At 38.4% G+C, this 18,732-nt stretch overlaps 1 protein-coding gene across 8 annotated transcripts in view; it reads left to right on the top strand.

The window, feature by feature from the left end:
- The window catches only part of MALT1 (MALT1 paracaspase), a 120,768-nt gene extending 103,148 nt beyond the window's left edge, over nucleotides 1–17,620 (top strand). For 7 of the 8 annotated variants that reach the window (XM_006116548.4, XM_075932616.2, XM_075932615.2 and 4 more), the window contains 7 exons: nucleotides 60–237; nucleotides 3,138–3,212; nucleotides 4,684–4,811; nucleotides 7,597–7,746; nucleotides 10,515–10,672; nucleotides 12,201–12,326; nucleotides 14,088–17,620. In XM_006116548.4, the coding sequence (XP_006116610.3) occupies nucleotides 60–237; nucleotides 3,138–3,212; nucleotides 4,684–4,811; nucleotides 7,597–7,746; nucleotides 10,515–10,672; nucleotides 12,201–12,326; nucleotides 14,088–14,534 (1,262 nt within the window). In that variant the 3' untranslated portion in view covers nucleotides 14,535–17,620. The remainder of the gene's footprint in view (nucleotides 1–59; nucleotides 238–3,137; nucleotides 3,213–4,683; nucleotides 4,812–7,596; nucleotides 7,747–10,514; nucleotides 10,673–12,200; nucleotides 12,327–14,087) is intronic. The other variant, XM_075932620.2, reaches the window with a different exon arrangement.
- Nucleotides 17,621–18,732: the final 1,112 nt, after the last annotated feature.

Raw genomic sequence — 18,732 nt, 5'->3', positions numbered from 1 at the left:
GTGGCTTTCAGATGTGTGTGTACATATGCCATATAATCATTTTGGCTTTTTCCTTATAGGTTTATTATATTATGCTGGCCATGGCTATGAAAACTATGGAAACAGTTTTATGGTTCCTGTTGATGCCCCAAATCCCTATCGGTCTGCAAACTGTTTGTGTGTGCAGAATATACTCAAACTTATGCAGGAAAAAGAGACCGGGCTCAATGTCTTTTTACTGGATATGTGCAGAAAAAGGTAAGATTTCTAGTTTGAAATTATCACTGTAAATTGTAACTGTGGATTAATCAGTTCCCTGGGAGGGTGAGGAAGGCTAGGGTGACCATAGAACTCATTGCTTTCAGACACAAAGTGTGAAACTGTCTTCTTTTTCATTAGCTTTTCCATAGCAACAGTAAATTGCCAATAGAGAAGGGGGGAGTCTACTTAAAAACAACAAAATCCAGCCACCTTCCCCCCAAAAAAAACCCAATAAACCAACACCAAATAATCATAAGGGACAGAGAGGAAGCTAGAACCACATGTGAAACTTCATACTATAAATATTTTTGAAAGTACTGTAATTAAGTGGATGGAAGTTACAGAGACTTTCTAGTGCCAATGAGTTCTGAGAGATTTGAGAGATCCTATTGAAGTCATTGGAATCTTTCAGTTGACTGAATTGTGGTTTGTATCAGACCCCATGTGAAAACATAAAGTTGGTAATTCAGCTTACTATGTATTTTTGCATAAAGTTCAACAGGTTAAAGAGAAACATACTAAAACATCAGACTAGCTAGGTAAAATTTAGAAGAAGAGAGTGAAGTCAGCAGAGGTTGCCTTCACAACATCCCCTGATAATTAGTAGGATGGTCGCCTGTGCATTATGTGAAGAAGTACTTCATTATGTTGACTTAGGTAACCCCTGGTTCCTGTGTTACACGAAGGGGTAAATAATGCTTCCTTATTCCTTATTCACTTTCTTCACACCATTCATGACCTTTAATATAGACCTTTAATATATCCCCTTCCACTTTAGTCATCTCTCTTCTAATCTGAACAGTGCAACTCTTTTTAATATCTTTTGATATGGAAGCTGTTTCATACTCCTGATACTTTTTGTTGCCTTTCTGTACTTTTTTCAATTCTACTGTCTTTGTTGAGATGGGGTGACCAGAAAGGCATGTGATATTCGGGGTGTGGGTGTAGCTTGGATTTACATAGTTACTGTATGATATTTTCTGCCTCACCATTCACTTTTCCCGATTGGTCCTAACCTTCGGCAAGGGTTTGCGGGGGGAGGTGTTTTTGTTTTTTTACTGCCATTGCATGTTGAGCCGATATTTTCAGAGAACTATCCATGATGACTTGGAGATCATTTTTGAGTGGTAACAGCTAATTTAGGTCACACTATTTCATGTTTTCCAGTGTCAATTACTGTGTGTTTATCAACACCCAATCACCCAGTTTTGTGAAACAGCGAGATGATAAATATTGATTTGGGTTTAACTGTCTTGAATAATTCTGTATTGTCTGCAAACTTTCCCACTTCACTTTTTACCTGCTTTTACAGATCACTGATCGATATGGTGAACATCACTAGCCCAAATATGGATCCTGGGAGGACCCCTCTATTTAGCTTTCTCCATTTTGAAACTGATACTCTATTCCCACCATAGGTTAAAAGATAGGCAACATGTTGCTCTTTATCCCATGACTATACAGTTTGCTTAAGAGCCTTTGATAAGGAACCTTGTCAAAGGCTTTCAAAAAATATCCCACACTATAGCCACAAAATCACTCTTGTCCATATGTTTGTTGATACCCTCAGGTGTGATTTCCCTTTACAAAGGCTGGGTTGATACTTTGCCAGCATATTGCGTTTATCTCTGTGTTTTGATCATTCTGTTATTTACTATAGTTTCAGCCAGTTTGTTTGATAATGAAGTTAGGTTTACTGGCCTGTAATTTCCAGGATCACCTCTAAAATTATTTTCAAATATTGGTGTTACATTAGCTGTCATCCAGTCATCTGGCTACATATCACAGTTGGTATTTTTGCAATTTCAAATCTGAGTGCCTTCAGAACTCTTGAGGGAGTATCATCTGGTCCTAGTGACTTATTACCAGAGAGATTACTCCTCGTGACTGCTACAGTGATTCCAGAGCCTGTGAATTTCATTATTAATGCAACATTAATAACTCAATTAAACATCACATTCTACTGACTGAACTAAAAATATGTCTCTAAGAACTATGGCAGATTTTCACATCTCAGCCTTGCTGATGTTGCATTATGAAAGGAAAACTCATCAAGTTTCCATTAGCCTAAAATGACTGGCAGTTTTCAGTTGTTTCAAAGACTCTTCTTGCTAGACTGAGGCCAAATTCAACAGCAATTAATATGAGGTGCTATCATCTTGCCAATGTATCGTATTTGGCTGTGTCTCAGTATTGTTTTCATGAAAATGTTAATGCAGTTAATTCTGTCTGTTTTTTCATTAACATAAGAACATAAGAATGACCATACTGGGTCAGACCAAAGGTCCATCTAGCCCAGTATCCTGTCTTCCGACAGTGGACAATGCCAGATGCCCCAGAGGAAGGGAACAGAAAAGGGGATCTCCCAGCAATCCCTTTCTCATCACCCATTCCTAGCCTCTAACAGAACACCATTCCTACCCATCCTGGCTAATAAGCAGTGATAGATCTAACCTCCTTAAATTTATCTAGTTCTTTCTTCAACCCTGTTAAAGTCCTGGTCTTCACAGCCTCCTGTGGCAAGGAGTTCCACAGGCTGATCATGCGCTGTATGAAGAAAAACTTCCTTTTGTTTGTTTTAAACCTGTTACCTGTTAATTTCATTTGGTGACCCCTAGTTCTTTTTTTATGGGAACAAGTAAGTAACTTTTCCTTATTCACTTTTTCCACACCAGTCATGATTTTATAGACCTCTATCATAGCTCTCCTTTAGTCTTCTCTTTTCTAAGCTGAAAGGTTTCAGTCTTTTTAATCTTTCTTCATATAGGACCTGTTCCATTGGTGGATTCAGACCCGGTTTTGGAAAGTTAACTGCTTTCCATGAAATATATACTGCAATACTTGTGTGACTGTGGTGTCGGATTCACGTTCTAAACTTTTGTTTCCATTTGTTATAGAAATGAGTATGATGATACCATTCTAATCTTGGATGCCCTGAAGGTTACAGCTAACATCGTTTTTGGATATGCAACGTAAGGAAGCTTCTCCCACCACATTTCAAGACCAGAAGGAACTGTTGTGGTCATTTAGTTGACCTTTTCTAAAAAATAGCCTATTCTGTAGAGTAAGAGCACCAGTAACGCATCTCTAATATGTATTCTTATGCTATCACTGGGCTGTTTACATGAATGATTAAAATTGCCCTTAATTCTATCTTGATATGTTAGAAATGTACTGGCTATGGTCAGGTCTAAACAAGTTAGATCGACCAAAGTGTGTCACTCAGATGTATGGCAAATCTACCTCCTTGAGTGACCATTGCTAAGATGACTTAACTCCTGGTTAGATGATTCAAGATTGATGGACAGATTCTTCTTTTGACCTACCTATTGTCTCTGAGGCAAGTGGATTAATTATAGAAATGGGAGAAACTCTCCGGTTGCTGTAGTTTGTATGTACACTGAAGTGCTTTATTTTGACTTTGCTGGGGAAATCACAGTATAATCAGAGAGCTGTGCAACCTGGAACTAGCTTAGTCGGGAGGAAGGGAGATGCATATATCCACTTAAAAGAGGAGATGCCCAAAGAAACCTGAAGCTGAGCGTGATGACCTTTTCTGAACTATACAGGGAGAATACAGATGCAGTTGCCCTGAACTATGACATATGTCTCATGTCATACTGTAGCCGTGTTGGTCTCAGGACATAAGAAAGACAAGATGGACATAAGAAAGACAAGTATCTTTTTTTGGACCAAATTCTGTTGAGCTAAAAACAACTCTGTGGAGCTCAAAAGCTTGCTTCTATCATGAATAGAAAATGGTCCGGTTACAGATAGTATGTTATGCAATGAGGAGTAACAGTTAATTTGAGGGAAGGGTTTTGGATCGGACTACCACACACGGTGAGTTAATTCAGGCTACCAGCATTTTAAAATGGCAACCAGCTGCAAATATGCTAATCAAGCGCGGGATATTTAAATTTGCCTCCCTAGTCCGAACTAGGGGGCAAGTGTAGACTTACCCAAAGTTAATTCTGTAATTCTAGTATTCTGAAGTGATTATATTGTTGATTTAATATGGCAAATACAAAAGTATTCAGCTGGTAAGTGGCCAAGAGTTTTGCCAAAGTGTTGCACACGATGGTAGGTATTGATGGAATTTGCACTGTTAACATTTTTCAGGCACAGCTTTGGGACTGTCCTCCAAGATAATTTGTTGAAGGAGGAATAATATTGTACTTTAGGTTGATCTTGCCTCATTCCTGTGATATGGTGGTGATTCTGAACTCTTCACAAATGAATAGTTTGTAAATATATATTACATTTCTGTGACGACCAGACTGATTAGGTTCTAAAACCAGACTAGTCTTCATACAGCAGTTTCTTATTTCACATTTAGCATTCTTTTCACATTGATACATAATTTATTATTAATTAATATTATTAATTTATCACTGTCTGTCTCATTTTACGACTCTTACTTATATTTATTATACTTTAAAGATGCCAAGGAGCAGAAGCTTTTGAAATTCAGCACTCTGGGTTAGCCAATGGGATTTTCATGAAGTTCTTGAAGGAACGCATGTTGGAAGACAAGAAGATTACTGTGCTTCTTGATGAAGTTGCAGAAGGTAAAAGCAACTTGAATTTAAGCTTTCCTTAAGTTCCAGTTTATACAAAAATCCTTTTTTCTTTCTTATCTAAATCTTCTCTTCTACACTGAGTGTTCTTCACTTCTCTAAATTCTTATTACTGCATTGTGTAAACACACCATCAAAATGCAGTTATCTCTTGTGTAATAAAATCCCTGTCTGTAAACTGACCTGCTCCTGTGGGACACAAGGTGCTATCCATTCAAAGGTAGTTTGTTGTATGAGTTTATATTTCAATTGTTGCTTCAAATCTTGTTATTGAAGCATGTTTAAGGCTTTCCCTGCAGGAAAATCTTTAAGTGCATAAAGGATAAAGTATGTTTAATATCCAATATTTCTGAATGTGACTAGGATTTATTATGCAAAAAAGGGCTTTCATTTTTACAAAGTGAGACAGAAATGGCATATATTTAACTTTGAAGCATTTCAGAAGCAGCCCTTACCATAATAACTCTGCTATTGATGAGCAACTATAATATGAATCATAGAACTGGAAAGAAACTAGAGATGTAATCAGGTCCACTATCTTGCACTCATGGGTGGACCAAGAGCCATCTATCTATTCCATCCCTAACATGTGTGTGCCTAATCTGCTCTTAAAAATCTCCAATAATGGAGAGCCTCCCACCAGCTCCCTAATCAACTTATTCCAATGCTTAACCACCATGACAGTTAAAAAAAGTTTTTTCCTAATGTTCAACCTAGACCTAAACTTTTCTTGCTGTAATTTAAGCCCATTGCTTGTTCTTACTCTGAATTTTTGTGAGTATACAACTCTCATCAGATTTTACAGATGAGTGTCACTGAAAATAATTCTCCTGGGTCATGTGGTCTCAGGATGTGACCGCTATCCCAATTAACTTAACCTGAAGACAGACTAATTATGCTTGAATCCTATGTGCCACATATCGTATCAGTGCCACATTTGTTGACATAACCATTATTTATGACTAGACTACAATGAAGGACCCTATTCAGCTTTTGTCACTGAAGCAAAGCTCTCTGGTTAGAACATAAGAACATAAGAACGGCCGTACTGGGTCAGACCAAAGGTCCATCTAGCCCAGTATCCTGTCTACCGACAGTGGCCAGCACCAGGTACCCCAGAGAGGGTTGACCGAAGACAATGATCAAGCGATTTGTCTCCTGCCATCCCTCTCCAACCTCTGACAAACAGAGGCCAAGGACACCATTTTATCCCCTGGCTAATAGCCTTTGGTTGTTGATGGGAATATTGCCTGAGTGACGAGCACGGAAGAGACTGTCTTAGTTGTGCGCATTCTCTTAAAGCATAGGATAGACAAGTGCATTTACATGTTGGATTATATGCACAGATTTTTTTTAACAAAAATCCTCTGGCTTCTCAATAAAAATGTCCAGATCTCCCAACAGCTAGACATTTACAATCTGGATAATGGGTCACATTTTGCTATCAGTTCCACCTGCATATTGAACTCAGTGAGGCACCAGGATTGTAAGTGAATACACAATTTGGCTCAGTGTCCATATGTGACAAGGATTCATAAATCAGAAATGTCCAAACCAGATATCAAATATACATCCAAATTGGTATGCCATGGACAAGACAGACTGTAGAAAATGTTACCAGAGTTGACACAATTCAGTTTGAATGTACCAGCAATACAGGGAGAAAAAGGAAATGATGATTGTGTCACTAGCTGCAGCAGAAGCACATGAAGTGCACATATGCTGCATGATAAACAATGTTGTCACTGCCAATTGGCGTATGACTTACCCATGCCACTAAAGTGTGGATCTATAGATGATAGTTACTTCTCAATTGTTAGTTCATCACCTATTTTACATTTTTTTCCCACATGGCTTATCTTCTGTTTAATTAGATATGAAAATATGGAATGGTAGGGCACTGTTTTAATATTTTTTTTAAGTTTATTGGCAAGCTTTGTACATGCACAGGACTGTCATCATAAGAAAATCTTGACCTGTATTTTAGACAAATAAGAGATTTAGCTATTATATATCTTAAAATGATGATTACAGACTTCAGGATTTAAGCTGATTCTTACTTACTATTTTAACACTTACGTAGTTTCAAAGGAAGACACAGTGCACAGAATGAAGATGCAGGGTCTTTTTCTCCTCTCATGCTGGCTGGAATTTTAAAATAACTGTGGTGAAAGTAATGTGTTCATACCCATGTACATGAGAAGAGAATGAAGCACATCTTCTTAGCTTGAAGATGTTTTAGTTCAGATTATGTATGGGTCACAACACGTAATGTGATAGAATAATTAATTATTGTCAGAGACAACGTATTGGACTAGGTGTATTGATATATTCATCGTGTATGGAAATATTACATTCCAGAGGAAAATACATAGGCCATTGTTCAATAATAGATATAATATTTAATCCCAAACTTGAATAGTCATCCACATATATAAATTCATAATTATAAAGCTTGATTTTAATTCAAATCACTCTTTACCCATTAGTTTTAATTTTAAACACAGCAAAAACAGCTGAAAAAGAAAAAGTGAGCTTACGTTGTTTCATTGATCTTTAAAGGTTTCCATTCAGCACACTGCTGAAGAATATGACTGAATAAGGTTAACATTAGTCACATTCTTAAATGTGGAGACATGCTGAAAAACAGAAAACAAAAAACATTTCCCTGAGGAATCTTTCATGCTAACTTTCAGCTTTCACTAATTATGTAACTGCTTTCATTATAATTTTAGCAGCTTTGATTTCTAGAAAACTATTTGCATTTTATCTTCAGATATGGGTAAATGTCATCTTACCAAAGGCAAGCAGGCTTTGGAGATTCGCAGCAGTTTATCTGAGAAGAGAGCATTAACTGATCCCATTCAGCAAACAGGATCATCTGCAGAGTCCTTGGCACGAAACTTACAGTGGGCCAAAGCTCATGGTACAGTAAACATCTCTTCCAAAATATTAATTTCATTAATAGTCCTTTGTCTCACTTGATATGCATCAATAATTCAATTGAAAATATATTTGGGCATAGTGTCTAGTCCTTAGTGTTGGGTTTTTTTTCATTGGCTATATTATATGGAATAGAAATGTTCCCAAGATACAGAGTTTTGAGGCTCTGGGAGGTTTTTGCTTGGGTCAATTTCTGGATGAAATTTTTATGAGAAACAAGAGATGCCAAATTCACTTCAGGTGAGCTAACTTCAAGAGCAGCATACCAGACATTATCCCTGACTTCCCTTTTTTAAAAAACAAGAATTTTTAAATATTTTTCCTGATAGGTTTGAATGTGGAACTGAATTATTTGTAATGTATTTGAGAAAATTGGAGAGGAAAGAAAAATGATCAGACTACTAAACCCTTTGCCACTATTACAAACTTGCAGATTATATCGTATCCAATATCTATTGAAAGTCAGTGGAATTTGAACATGTACCCCCAATTTGCACTTTATACTTATGTGGTTTAGTGATTTCATCCTTGTGCCTATTTTTAAAATCGGCACAGAATAGAGAAATGTGCTCATAGGCACTACTCGATTCTCTGAAATTTTTCCTTTTTATTGTAGGCCTTGCTTCATGCATAGGAAAAAAAATCCACAAACCTTTGTGGGCCACCAAAGACACAGACATAATGTAAACAGGATTTTTGTTTGTTTGTTTTTGTTTTATTGATATATTTCTATACCCCTACAATTTCTATTTCTGTTCCTGTGTGCAAAGTGTAACTGTGTACAGACTAAGGCCACTGTAATTATAAAGGCGTAGTTGAAGTGGTACAGTGTTACTTTCTAAGATAAGCCCCTAAGCTAACTTGACTGGATCAAGTACTTTCAGTATACAGGCTAAATCAGCATAGCTGTGCGACTCATATAACTGTGTCAGCAGCACGTCTCGTAGATATAGCTATATCAGTAGAAGAGGCTTTCGTCAACATGGTATGGGGAGGTAACATTTCTACACTGACACTAAAAACCTTTCTGTCAGCATGACCTGCATCCCTGTTACCGGGCTCTGTCAACCTAGCTACATCAGTATTATATAGCTATGTTCTTATTCTAGCCATGCAAAATGTTACTCTAGTTGTATCCCATTTGGAAAGGTGCTTGTACAGCAGTGGTCACCAGCCCGGGTGGCTGCCCTTGTTTGCTCCAGCCCAGCTGGCCACGGCGTTCAGCCTGCTGAGGTTACGCCGCACTCCAGCTGGGCTGGATCATAGAGGGGTAGCCGCCCGACCAAGTGGCCGCATGGCTGCTGCCCGGGTGGCTGCCCTTCTTTGATCCAGCCCAGCTGGATCATGGTACAGCCTCGGCAGGCTGAAAGCTGTGGCCCACGAGGATGCGCCGTACTCCAGCTGAGCTGGGTCAAAGAGTGGCTGCCCCTCTTTTAACTTGCAAGCTGGAAGAGGGGAAGAGGTGTGCTGTGCATCCCCGCTCTTGCCTCCTGCTCTGGGAGAGGGCTGGGCGGTTGGCACATGTAGTGCCTTGGAGACAGGGCTAGGCCACGCTGTTCTCTGCAAGCTGTGTATGGGGTCAGAGAGCCACCTTCCCAGTGCCCTGCTGCACCCGGGCACGCTGTGTGCAGGTTCAGGGAGCCCCTTCCCCAGTGCCCCGCTGTGCCTGGCCTGGCTGAAGCCAGCCTTGGGCCACCCCCCTGTGCCTGGCCTGGACAAAAGCCTCTTCTATTGATACAGCCTCTTTGCCTCCTTCCCCAAATAGCTTTTGGTTGCATTTTCACCCTTTCAGCTTTTCTGCGTTACTGCCCCAACCCCCTCTCGCCCCCAAACTCCTTCTCGTACCCCCATCCCATACCCTCTCCTGCCACTAACCTCCCTCCCGGACCCTGCACCCCACCTCCCATCCAGATCCGGCATCCCTATCCCACTCGCTGGCAGCCCTGTCCCACATATTGAGCCCCTCCTTTTTGTTTCCACCCCAGAGCCTGTGGGGCTCCACAAAATCCATTAACTTTGGAACCCCAGAAACATAAATCTGGCCTACGGGAAGCCCTGAACCTCAGTCCTCCCTGCCCCTTCCTCTCACCTCTGGGGGCTGGAATGCCAGAAGAGTGAGGTGTCTCAGTTGGGGGCCACATCAGTGAGGGTTGAGGGTTTGGGGAGGAGTTTTTTTGCTTCTCACTTGTGTGGTCCCTCACTGATTTTTCTGTGGGTCAATGGCCCCCAACCCAAAAAAGGTTCCCCACACCTGCCATAAATAAAGAAAACATAGGAAGTTTTTGTGTTGGACGTGATGTTTTACTTTATTTAAGATGAAGTTTGATCAACTATCATGAGAAAGTTAAAATGCTTAATTTGTTTAATAATTTAAATTAAATCGTTCTCCCCAGCTGCAGCACTAGCAAAATGGCTCAGGTATAATTATGTAATTAATGGTGAGTTTCCATTAGTAATGGGTAGTCTGTGGAAAGTTTTGGAGAGGGTGGGGGGGGTCAAGAAAGGGATGGGGTAGATCCTGGCTTGCCCTGACATTTAAAAAGAGATCTTGGGTGTAAAAAGGTTGGAGACCACTGCTGTAAGGTGAGTTGAAGAGGTAGCTCTACAGCACAGCGTCAGCAATTTACTGTTTGTTTGTTAGTAATAGGAAGGGAAGAAAACATAATTTTAGATTGCTAAAACAATGGCAGATGCATGTTAGGCCTCCATCAGAATATTTTAAATCTGTTCCTCCAAAATATTTATTTGCAGAACTCCCAGAAAGTATGTATCTTGAATTTAAATGCGGTGTTCAAATTCAGCTGGGGTTTGCAGCCGAATTTTCCAACGTCATGATCATCTACACAAGGATAGTAAAGAAACCTCCTGAAATATCACTTTGCAAAGCATATGTTACAGACTTCCCGCTTGTAAGTGTTTCCTGTTTCTGTTTCAGTGATTGCTCTGTATTTAACTTAGTGGCTATCTGCTTCTGCTCTTGTGCCAGACTATGCCTTTTGGGGTTTGGGATTTAATTCTGAACCAAGCAGGTTGCATATATAAAACAAATCCTGTTATCTTGCTGAAAATCTATTCTTCCCCTTCCCATCACATTCTGATTTCTCTTATTTGCTAGATCTAAATTAGGCTGGGTCCTACATGGAACTAAATGCCTGTAGTGCCTGTTGAAATCAATGGGAGCTGAGAACTCTCACTACCTCAAAGAATCGATCTCTTAGGCCACGCTCCTACAAGTCACTACCTACAAGTGCACTACTATCCTCACAGATCCCCACTAGTCACTGTAGCTAGAGTACAGTGAATTGCAGGATTCGAACTTTTAAATTATAAACTCTCTAGCCGTGTTTTCTTATTCTTTCAAAGTGCCTGGCTTGCTCTTGGTGTTGGCTAAATAGTGATTGTAAAGAGAATTACCTATTTGTGAATTAACATATTAAGTGTCTTTCTCTCCTATGGTACTATTACTATAGTGCCATCATATATAATATTGTAAAGTGTTCAGCACACCTGGTATTAAGAGTATGCAGATAAGTTTCTTATTGCAGATTGATCCTGCAATAAGAAGCTCATGATCAGAGCCCCATACAGATCAATGGCTGAACCTTAGTATTGGGGTCTGCCGTTTTAGATCCAAAGATAGATCAGGCCTTAATAGACAAAGCCAAGATTTTAAGTGATCAAGTTTATTCTATATCTTATTGGACACCACATTTTTTGTTTTGACTTGTTTATTTCATTATGCCAAGATTATTGTTACTTCCCTGAAATAGGCACAAGAACACCAGGGCATCGTGCAAGAAATGGTGTTTTAATTTGAATTTATCAAAATTTACTAGAACAATTGTACTCTGAAAATGACACATTTAAGGGAAACTAATAAATTCTTCTAATGCTACCTTACTATACTCAAATCTAGAAGACGAAAGCTCTGTTGTTTATGCTATTAGCTGTGGTAATAGGTAGCAGTCCAGCTGCTTTTGACAATACACTGAGTTTTGACCTCTTAGTTTGACGTGTAACAGTGATGACTAGAGAGAGGAGGAAATACGTGATGGGAGAAGAAAAGGGAGGAAAACAAAACTTGCCCTTTTTTTAAAATTGTAAGACATGGGGCAGGAATCTACCTTGAGTTGTAATTTAGAAATGCAAGAGATGAAACACAAACAAGCACTCCTCCATGTGACTGGCGTATTATGCAGCCTCGGTGACTGTTTCTAATATCAGTTGAATATTGTATGTGAAATTTTTTGTTAAGAAAAAGAAAATACTAGGTTTGTTTTAAATTTTAATAAATTGCGTAGAAATAAAAGTTGCAAGTTGAACTAAAATCTTAAGCTATTTCACATAAAATCTAAACGTTCCTTTTTATTTTCCTTTTCACAATGTTCTACTAGTTTTTATACCTGCAACTTAGTTCTCACTTTTTTTTTGTAACAGGACCTGGATGTAGATCCTAAAGAGGCAAATAAAGGGACTCCTGAGGAAACTGGCAGCTATTTAGTATCAAAGGATCTTCCCAAACACTGTCTCTACACTAGACTAAGTTCACTGCAGAAACTAAAGGTGGCTAATGTGTTATTTCTCGTTTCACCCATTTGTTTATAAAGTACAGTTGCTGCACAACTCTAGTAAAAGAGCTAGATTCTATATGTAATTGATATAACATATACTGAATATTTTCAATAATTGTCCAAAGCATACTCACTCAAACATTCATTCTAGCTGCTTAGAGAGAGAATGGCTAAGAGCACACTTCAGTGACTTGGTTCTGCTTTAGAGAGAGAGCAAGCCAGAGAATATGAAATCATATTATTCCACATGTCCCTTTTAAACACAACTCTGGAAAATGTTCCCTATAGGTTGAATGATAAATTGACTTCTCTGGAGGAATCACAGCACCTTGTACATATCATGTTTCCATGTCTGTTTGATCACTAAGCAAACTTATGCCATAAAGAAGAGACATAAATTGAAGTTATTAATAAAAAGTAGAAATGTTATATATAACCTCTTTGCATCCTAACCTATGCCCTTAAACCATTGTGTTTTAAAAGTACTCTTACTCTGCATAGTTAATTGTTGCTGTTAAAAGATTAGAAGTGGACTATAGGATTTTCATGACTTGAGCATTTCTACTGTATATGATCTACCAGAGCGTAGCACAAACACTATTAGAAACAGAAAAATATTGGAGTGTTTGTGCAGGTGGATGGGATGAAGAGTGCCATAGTGATGAGTACCTTCTTATCCTGCTGCCAGCAGGTTTATAAATCAGGATAACCCATGAGATAGTTACCCCAGTAACCCATATTCATTTCAAGCAAGGTGCACATGGCACTGTACGCTCTTATTTCTTTTGTGGTGGAAAGATGTTGCTGAATTGGGTTACCTAAAATTCAAATGAAGTTTGGAGGGGAAGAAAGTGAATATATGTGTAATACTCCTCCCAGGGTCCACTGGGGCTACGTCTACACTGCAGCCTTTTGTTGGCAGAGACAATGCAAATGAAGTGCTCATTATCATTCGTTGCAGCATCATTTGCATATTCTCTGCCAATGCTTTTCGCAGAAGAGGTTTTTGTGCAAAACCAAGCAATGTAGATGCGGCTGTTTTGTGGGGGGGAAAAAAACCCCTTTTGCGCAAGATCCTTTATACCTCCTTTTTTGAGGCATCAGAGATCTTGCGCAAAAGGGGTTTTGTGCACAAAATGGCCCCGTCTACCCTACTTGGTTTTGCCAAAAACCTCTTCTGCAAAAAGCATCAGCAGAGAATATGCAAATTACAGCGCAACAAATGCTAATGAGTGCTTCATTTGCATTGTCTCTGCCAACAAAAGGCTGCAGTGTAGATGTAGCCCCAGTGCTTTTACAGTTGTTTCATTAACAGAATTTCACCCATACTGTGGATGGGTAAAGTGTGTTCTGTTAAAGAAACAGTTAGTGCACATGGTTGAGGGGAGAGAATAGGATGAGGGAAATCTTGAAGAGCACAGGAGGAAGATTTGGGGACAAGAAATCCCAGGGTGGTTATACTTAGGTATAGTTAGGTATACTATGAAATGAGTGTGCAAAATTTTGCAATGAGTTTGTTTACATCTTTTTCAGCCTCATTGATTCCAGTGAGAATGTAAATCAGTGCAGAATTTGGCCCGGTGTGTGTAGCATACATGTAACTGCAAAGCTATTAGCACTTATACAATTGTACTTATGTCTTTGTGATTTTACTTAAAATGTGTTAATTGCCACCTCAGAGAATCACTTTTTAAAAAATTTATTTCACTGCCTTTTTGAGGGAAGAAGTAATTTTATTGTCTGTCATTCATAGGAGCACTTGATCTTCACAGTTTGTCTGCATTATGAATATCCTGGAATAGAGGATTCCCTTGATGAAAGGAAGGAGGTTAATGTTGGGAAGCCTCTTATTGCTAAATTAGGCATTCATCATGGATTCAAGAAAAATTGTTGTATGTCTGACAGACCTTTCCTTGCCCAAGCATCCACTCCAGTGGCAGCTGAATACTACCTCTCACCTAATCACTGTCAATCAAATTCCTATCCAGGTGTTCACCATCCAAACTCTGCTCATTCAGACCATCTCAGGCAGCCAGAAGCATGCCATTGCATTATGGCTTTGAATATAACTTCAAGACGAGAAGCATGGAATAACTCATCCCACATAAGAGAGAATAATATACCAGTAGAGACAACTGATGACACTGTTGACCTGGGACTCAGCTTCTCCAACAGCCTCAGATTGTCTAAAAAGCAATAGCTGTGATCTCTGCAGAATGTACAGTAGCATCAGTCCTGAGCTAAAGCACTGGCTGTACATTCTCGACAATGTGTTTGTTTGGAGAGAAGGGGCTTAACAAGTACAAGGGTTTTGTGGGTTGGGTGTGGGTTGGTGTTCTCTCCTGGGAAACTTTGTGGATCCAAAGAGATAAGAATGGAATATAAACAACTTCTTTATCCCTGAATTGATTTCAGTGGTGAGGGCAGTGTGGGGTTATCATGGGGAGCTGGTGGCAAGAGAGATGGAGTGAAGAGAAGCATGAACTGGGTCCATGGGAGCCCCCTAGGAGCTAACCAGCAGGCACCTTATTATGGCTGCAAAAGAAGAGAGCAACAAGTGTGGAACATTGAGAGGAAGTTGCATGTTTGTGGTAGGGAGTAGATGGGCTTTGTTCTTGTATCACAGGCTCTCTAAGAATACTGAAGCCTCAATCTCCTCAGCTAATCTTGATGTGTGTCTCTAATGACATACCAGTCTTAAAAGTCTTGCATGATATACCTCTTTCTAATCTTTATTTATAGTTGACAAAGGGATTGATTTAGCTGTGCAAAAACAAAATGGAAAAAATAGTAGTTAGAGGAGAAGAGAGAGAAAGGGATAAGCAGTAATGAAGGAAAGCAGTAAACAGAATATTCACATTAATGAAACTAAGCTATATTTATATATACAGAGAATTAAAATAGCATAGCAATCACTAAATGTTAAATAGGTTTTTTAGATTTTCCTGTTCTAACCTGCATCATTAGTTGAGTTTAACATTCCAATTTTCTACTTATTTAAAAATGGAAACTTCCATTTCTTTAAAAAGTGTGCAAGCTGGGCATTTAATACCATTTATAGATTCCAAGACTGGTAGGTAATACTGTGATCATCGAGTCTAACCTCCTTTATAATATGATACATAGAACTTCCCCAAAATCATTCTTATTTGAAACAGAATATGTTAGATCTTGTTATAAATGCTTAACTGAAAAGCCCATTGTCAAATATTTGTTTCCCATACAGATACTTATAAACTGTGATGAAGTAATCCCTTAACCTTCTCTTTGTTAAACTGAATAAATCAAGCTCTTTGAGTCTCTCACTCTAAGGCATGTTTTCAAATACTGCTTTAATCATTTTCACGTTCTTTTGTGAACCTTCTGCTATTTATCAGCAGCCTTCTGTGGAACCTTGATGTCCAGTGCTTGGAAGAATCCAGCAAATGACAGAAGAGCAGTAGTCCCAAGCTCAGTGCAAGAAATATAAAAAGCAGAATTGGTCGGAAAGGGGGAAATGGGCAGATAAAGTAATATCACCACTTATTAAGGACACTGCACCACAAATCATTGAGGTAAAATGAAACTACAAAATCATGATGGATGCCTCACTACAGATTTTTGCAGTGCTGAGAAACTCTTTCTTTCATTTTTTGATCAAATATTTTGACGCTCTTCCAAAGTGTTACAACTTTGTTTCCAACTGATTTCTGAAGAGATGGTCATTTCCTCTCCAAGAGTACCAAGTAGTTTTTTTAAATAAGCATTACCCTATTTATTTTAGAGTAGAGATATGAGGATAAATTTAAGTCCTAAGTTTGTTTAGCATTAATATGAGCGCACACATAAAACGTAGAGGCCTGCCATCAGTCTGGTAAGACCTGGTAAAAGCAGGAGCACTTTGTGCCTTATGTCTGATGGCTGGGTAAAGACTTGCACTAAAATATATGAATGATGCTCCTGGATACCAGGCTCTGCTCTGGAATCATACATGCACATGCCATGCTGTTACAGAAGGAGCTCTGCACAATCCCCTCCAGGCCAGAACTAATTCCATTCTATTTTCCAAATAAAACCATTCTGCACAAATGTGCAGTTCCCAGCTAACTAAGGCAAACTCATCTAAGTGTTTTGAAGGATAAGAATCTCATCCAACTCTGGCTTCAAAAGGTGCGAGATGCAGAGTCACGGTTGCACAAACATTCCATCTTAGGTACCAACCTTGAAATTTACAGTGCACCAGCACACCTGTGTGTATTTTGTTGATGTCAACAAAATTGTCCTGCTTCAGTAAACTGCACGACAACACGTTTCATGTTCAGTACTAGAACTAAAGCTTCAGGGACTTAGCCATAATTTAATGTGTGTGACTGGAAACTAGTGTCAAAGCAGTAAGGGAGAGGTTTTTAAAGATGTCATAAAATATCTTGGTGCTCTGAAAAAAAGCATGATATCACTGTTCAAGTGGATTCTTATCTATAGTCATAAATTAACATCATTTTACTGGAGAGGAATGATGCTATCAGGTTGAGTAACTGTGCCTTTCGGTTTTTTCCTTTATACACTGTATGCAATTATGAAATAGTTTCTGCATTAGTAAAATTTTTGCAGACCTTCACAATAAATGAAAAGGTAGGAAAAAATAAAGGCTGGCCCATTGGTAAGAATAAATGCTTATTGCTCTTGAGAAGCTACTTTAAAATTCAGTTTAAAATGCTGCACAGGTTTAGGTGAAATACAGCCAAGCTTTTCAGATAAGATGTCATTGAATAAAGAAATAATTTAGAAGGGAGGAGTTACAAGATCTGTAATTCTATAAAACAAATTCCATCTGATATTTTGTCTGGAATATTGAGTAGACTCTATATATGATAATTCTACGTGAAGGTAGAAATATTAATGTTTCTAATCCCACATGAAAATGATACATAGCATTATTATGTGAAGGAGTTTAATGAAAAAGAAATGGAAATCTATAAATTCATCTGTGTTGATAGATGGCTATTCCCTCATGTTAGTTACCTCTGTATTAATGTATTTATTTACTAGATGACAAGTAACTTTAACATAAATGCAAATGGACTTGCACTTTTAGTCTTCTCTGGAGGAGTATAAAACAGTGAAAAAAATATTTTTGAAATATACTTGTGTATATATTGTATAAACTAAATTTTAAATGAAAATCATAGCTTGCAAATGATCTAGTTTAATAGGGTACTTAGTTAAAAGTCTGTCATTGTTTTATTGTTCCTATTACAATTTTTAATTGTTTGCTACTGTTGCAATAAAATGTAATTCACAAAAAGATTCATTAGTAGCTTGTGTTCCTTTTCTCTTCCTTTTGAACTTAAAGACAGTGCAAATCATAGATAATGGAATAGTAATTTAAAAAGAGAACTTAATATTAAGAAAAGCAGCTGTATCTTCTGGTAACAGTCATACAAATAAGAGGAACTCTGTCTGTTCCTTCACGGCTCATTTCCAATTCTGCAAAATTAACAAATATTTTTGGATGTCTGGTTTTGGTCAACTTTAGAGAGGGGGAGAGCCTGACTATCGGAATGAAACTCCCCTTAGTTTCAGCTGGAGTTGTATGTGATCGGTACCTCCTGAAAATCAGTCCCCTACAGGTATCTCAAGTTGGACACCCAAAACTGGAGACCATGTTTGCACACTTAGACTTTATCATCTTTGTACCTCAATTCCCCTATCTACAATGAGAATGAAAGTTCTTGACTTCCTGTCAGCTTAATTGATACCTATAAAGTTGGTTAAGATATTTGAATAAAAGGTGCTAGAGATGTTCAAATTATTATTTAATAAAACTTATTAAATTGGTCAGAACTAGACAAAACCCGTATGAATACGTGTGCGCGCACACATGCATACTTATACACATTTACAAGATAAGCTAGCTCATGACAGGAATGGTCTCCAAAGGCAGATCCGTCTGCTTGAGGTGAAACTGACCATTGACGAGCAGCCACAAGTGGAAGATGGGGAGCAAAATGTCTATACTGGAGAATCTACCATAACTTTGATCAATTATTTCAATAGTTAATTGCCCTCATTGTTTAAAAGTTTACATCTTGTTTCTAGTCTGACTTTGTCTAGCTTCAACTTCTAAATGTTGACTTTTTTTAACATCTTATGTGTATTTTGGATTAGGTACAGAATTAATTTGCTTCTTCCACTTTAGAGGTTGTGCCAGTTAGCAATGTAAAAGTAGAACTGATTGTCAAGTTCTGGGTCTTATTCCCAGCTATTTGTGGGTATTGTATGACTTTGGACAGGTGAGATAATCTCTCTGAGCCTCAGTTTCCACCTCTTTAAAACAAGGGTAGTAACTTGTGGAGCTGAACGGAAACTTGGATTTTTAACTCAATGAAAATGTTGGAGGAAAATGTCAGCTTTCCATG

This window comes from Pelodiscus sinensis, chromosome 6, assembly GCF_052426305.1.
Source record: "Pelodiscus sinensis isolate ZL-2025 chromosome 6, ASM5242630v1, whole genome shotgun sequence".
Classification (NCBI taxonomy): domain Eukaryota; kingdom Metazoa; phylum Chordata; order Testudines; family Trionychidae; genus Pelodiscus; species Pelodiscus sinensis.
The sequence above is the reverse complement of the archived record's forward strand: the minus strand, read 5'-3'. Positions and strand labels throughout refer to the sequence as shown.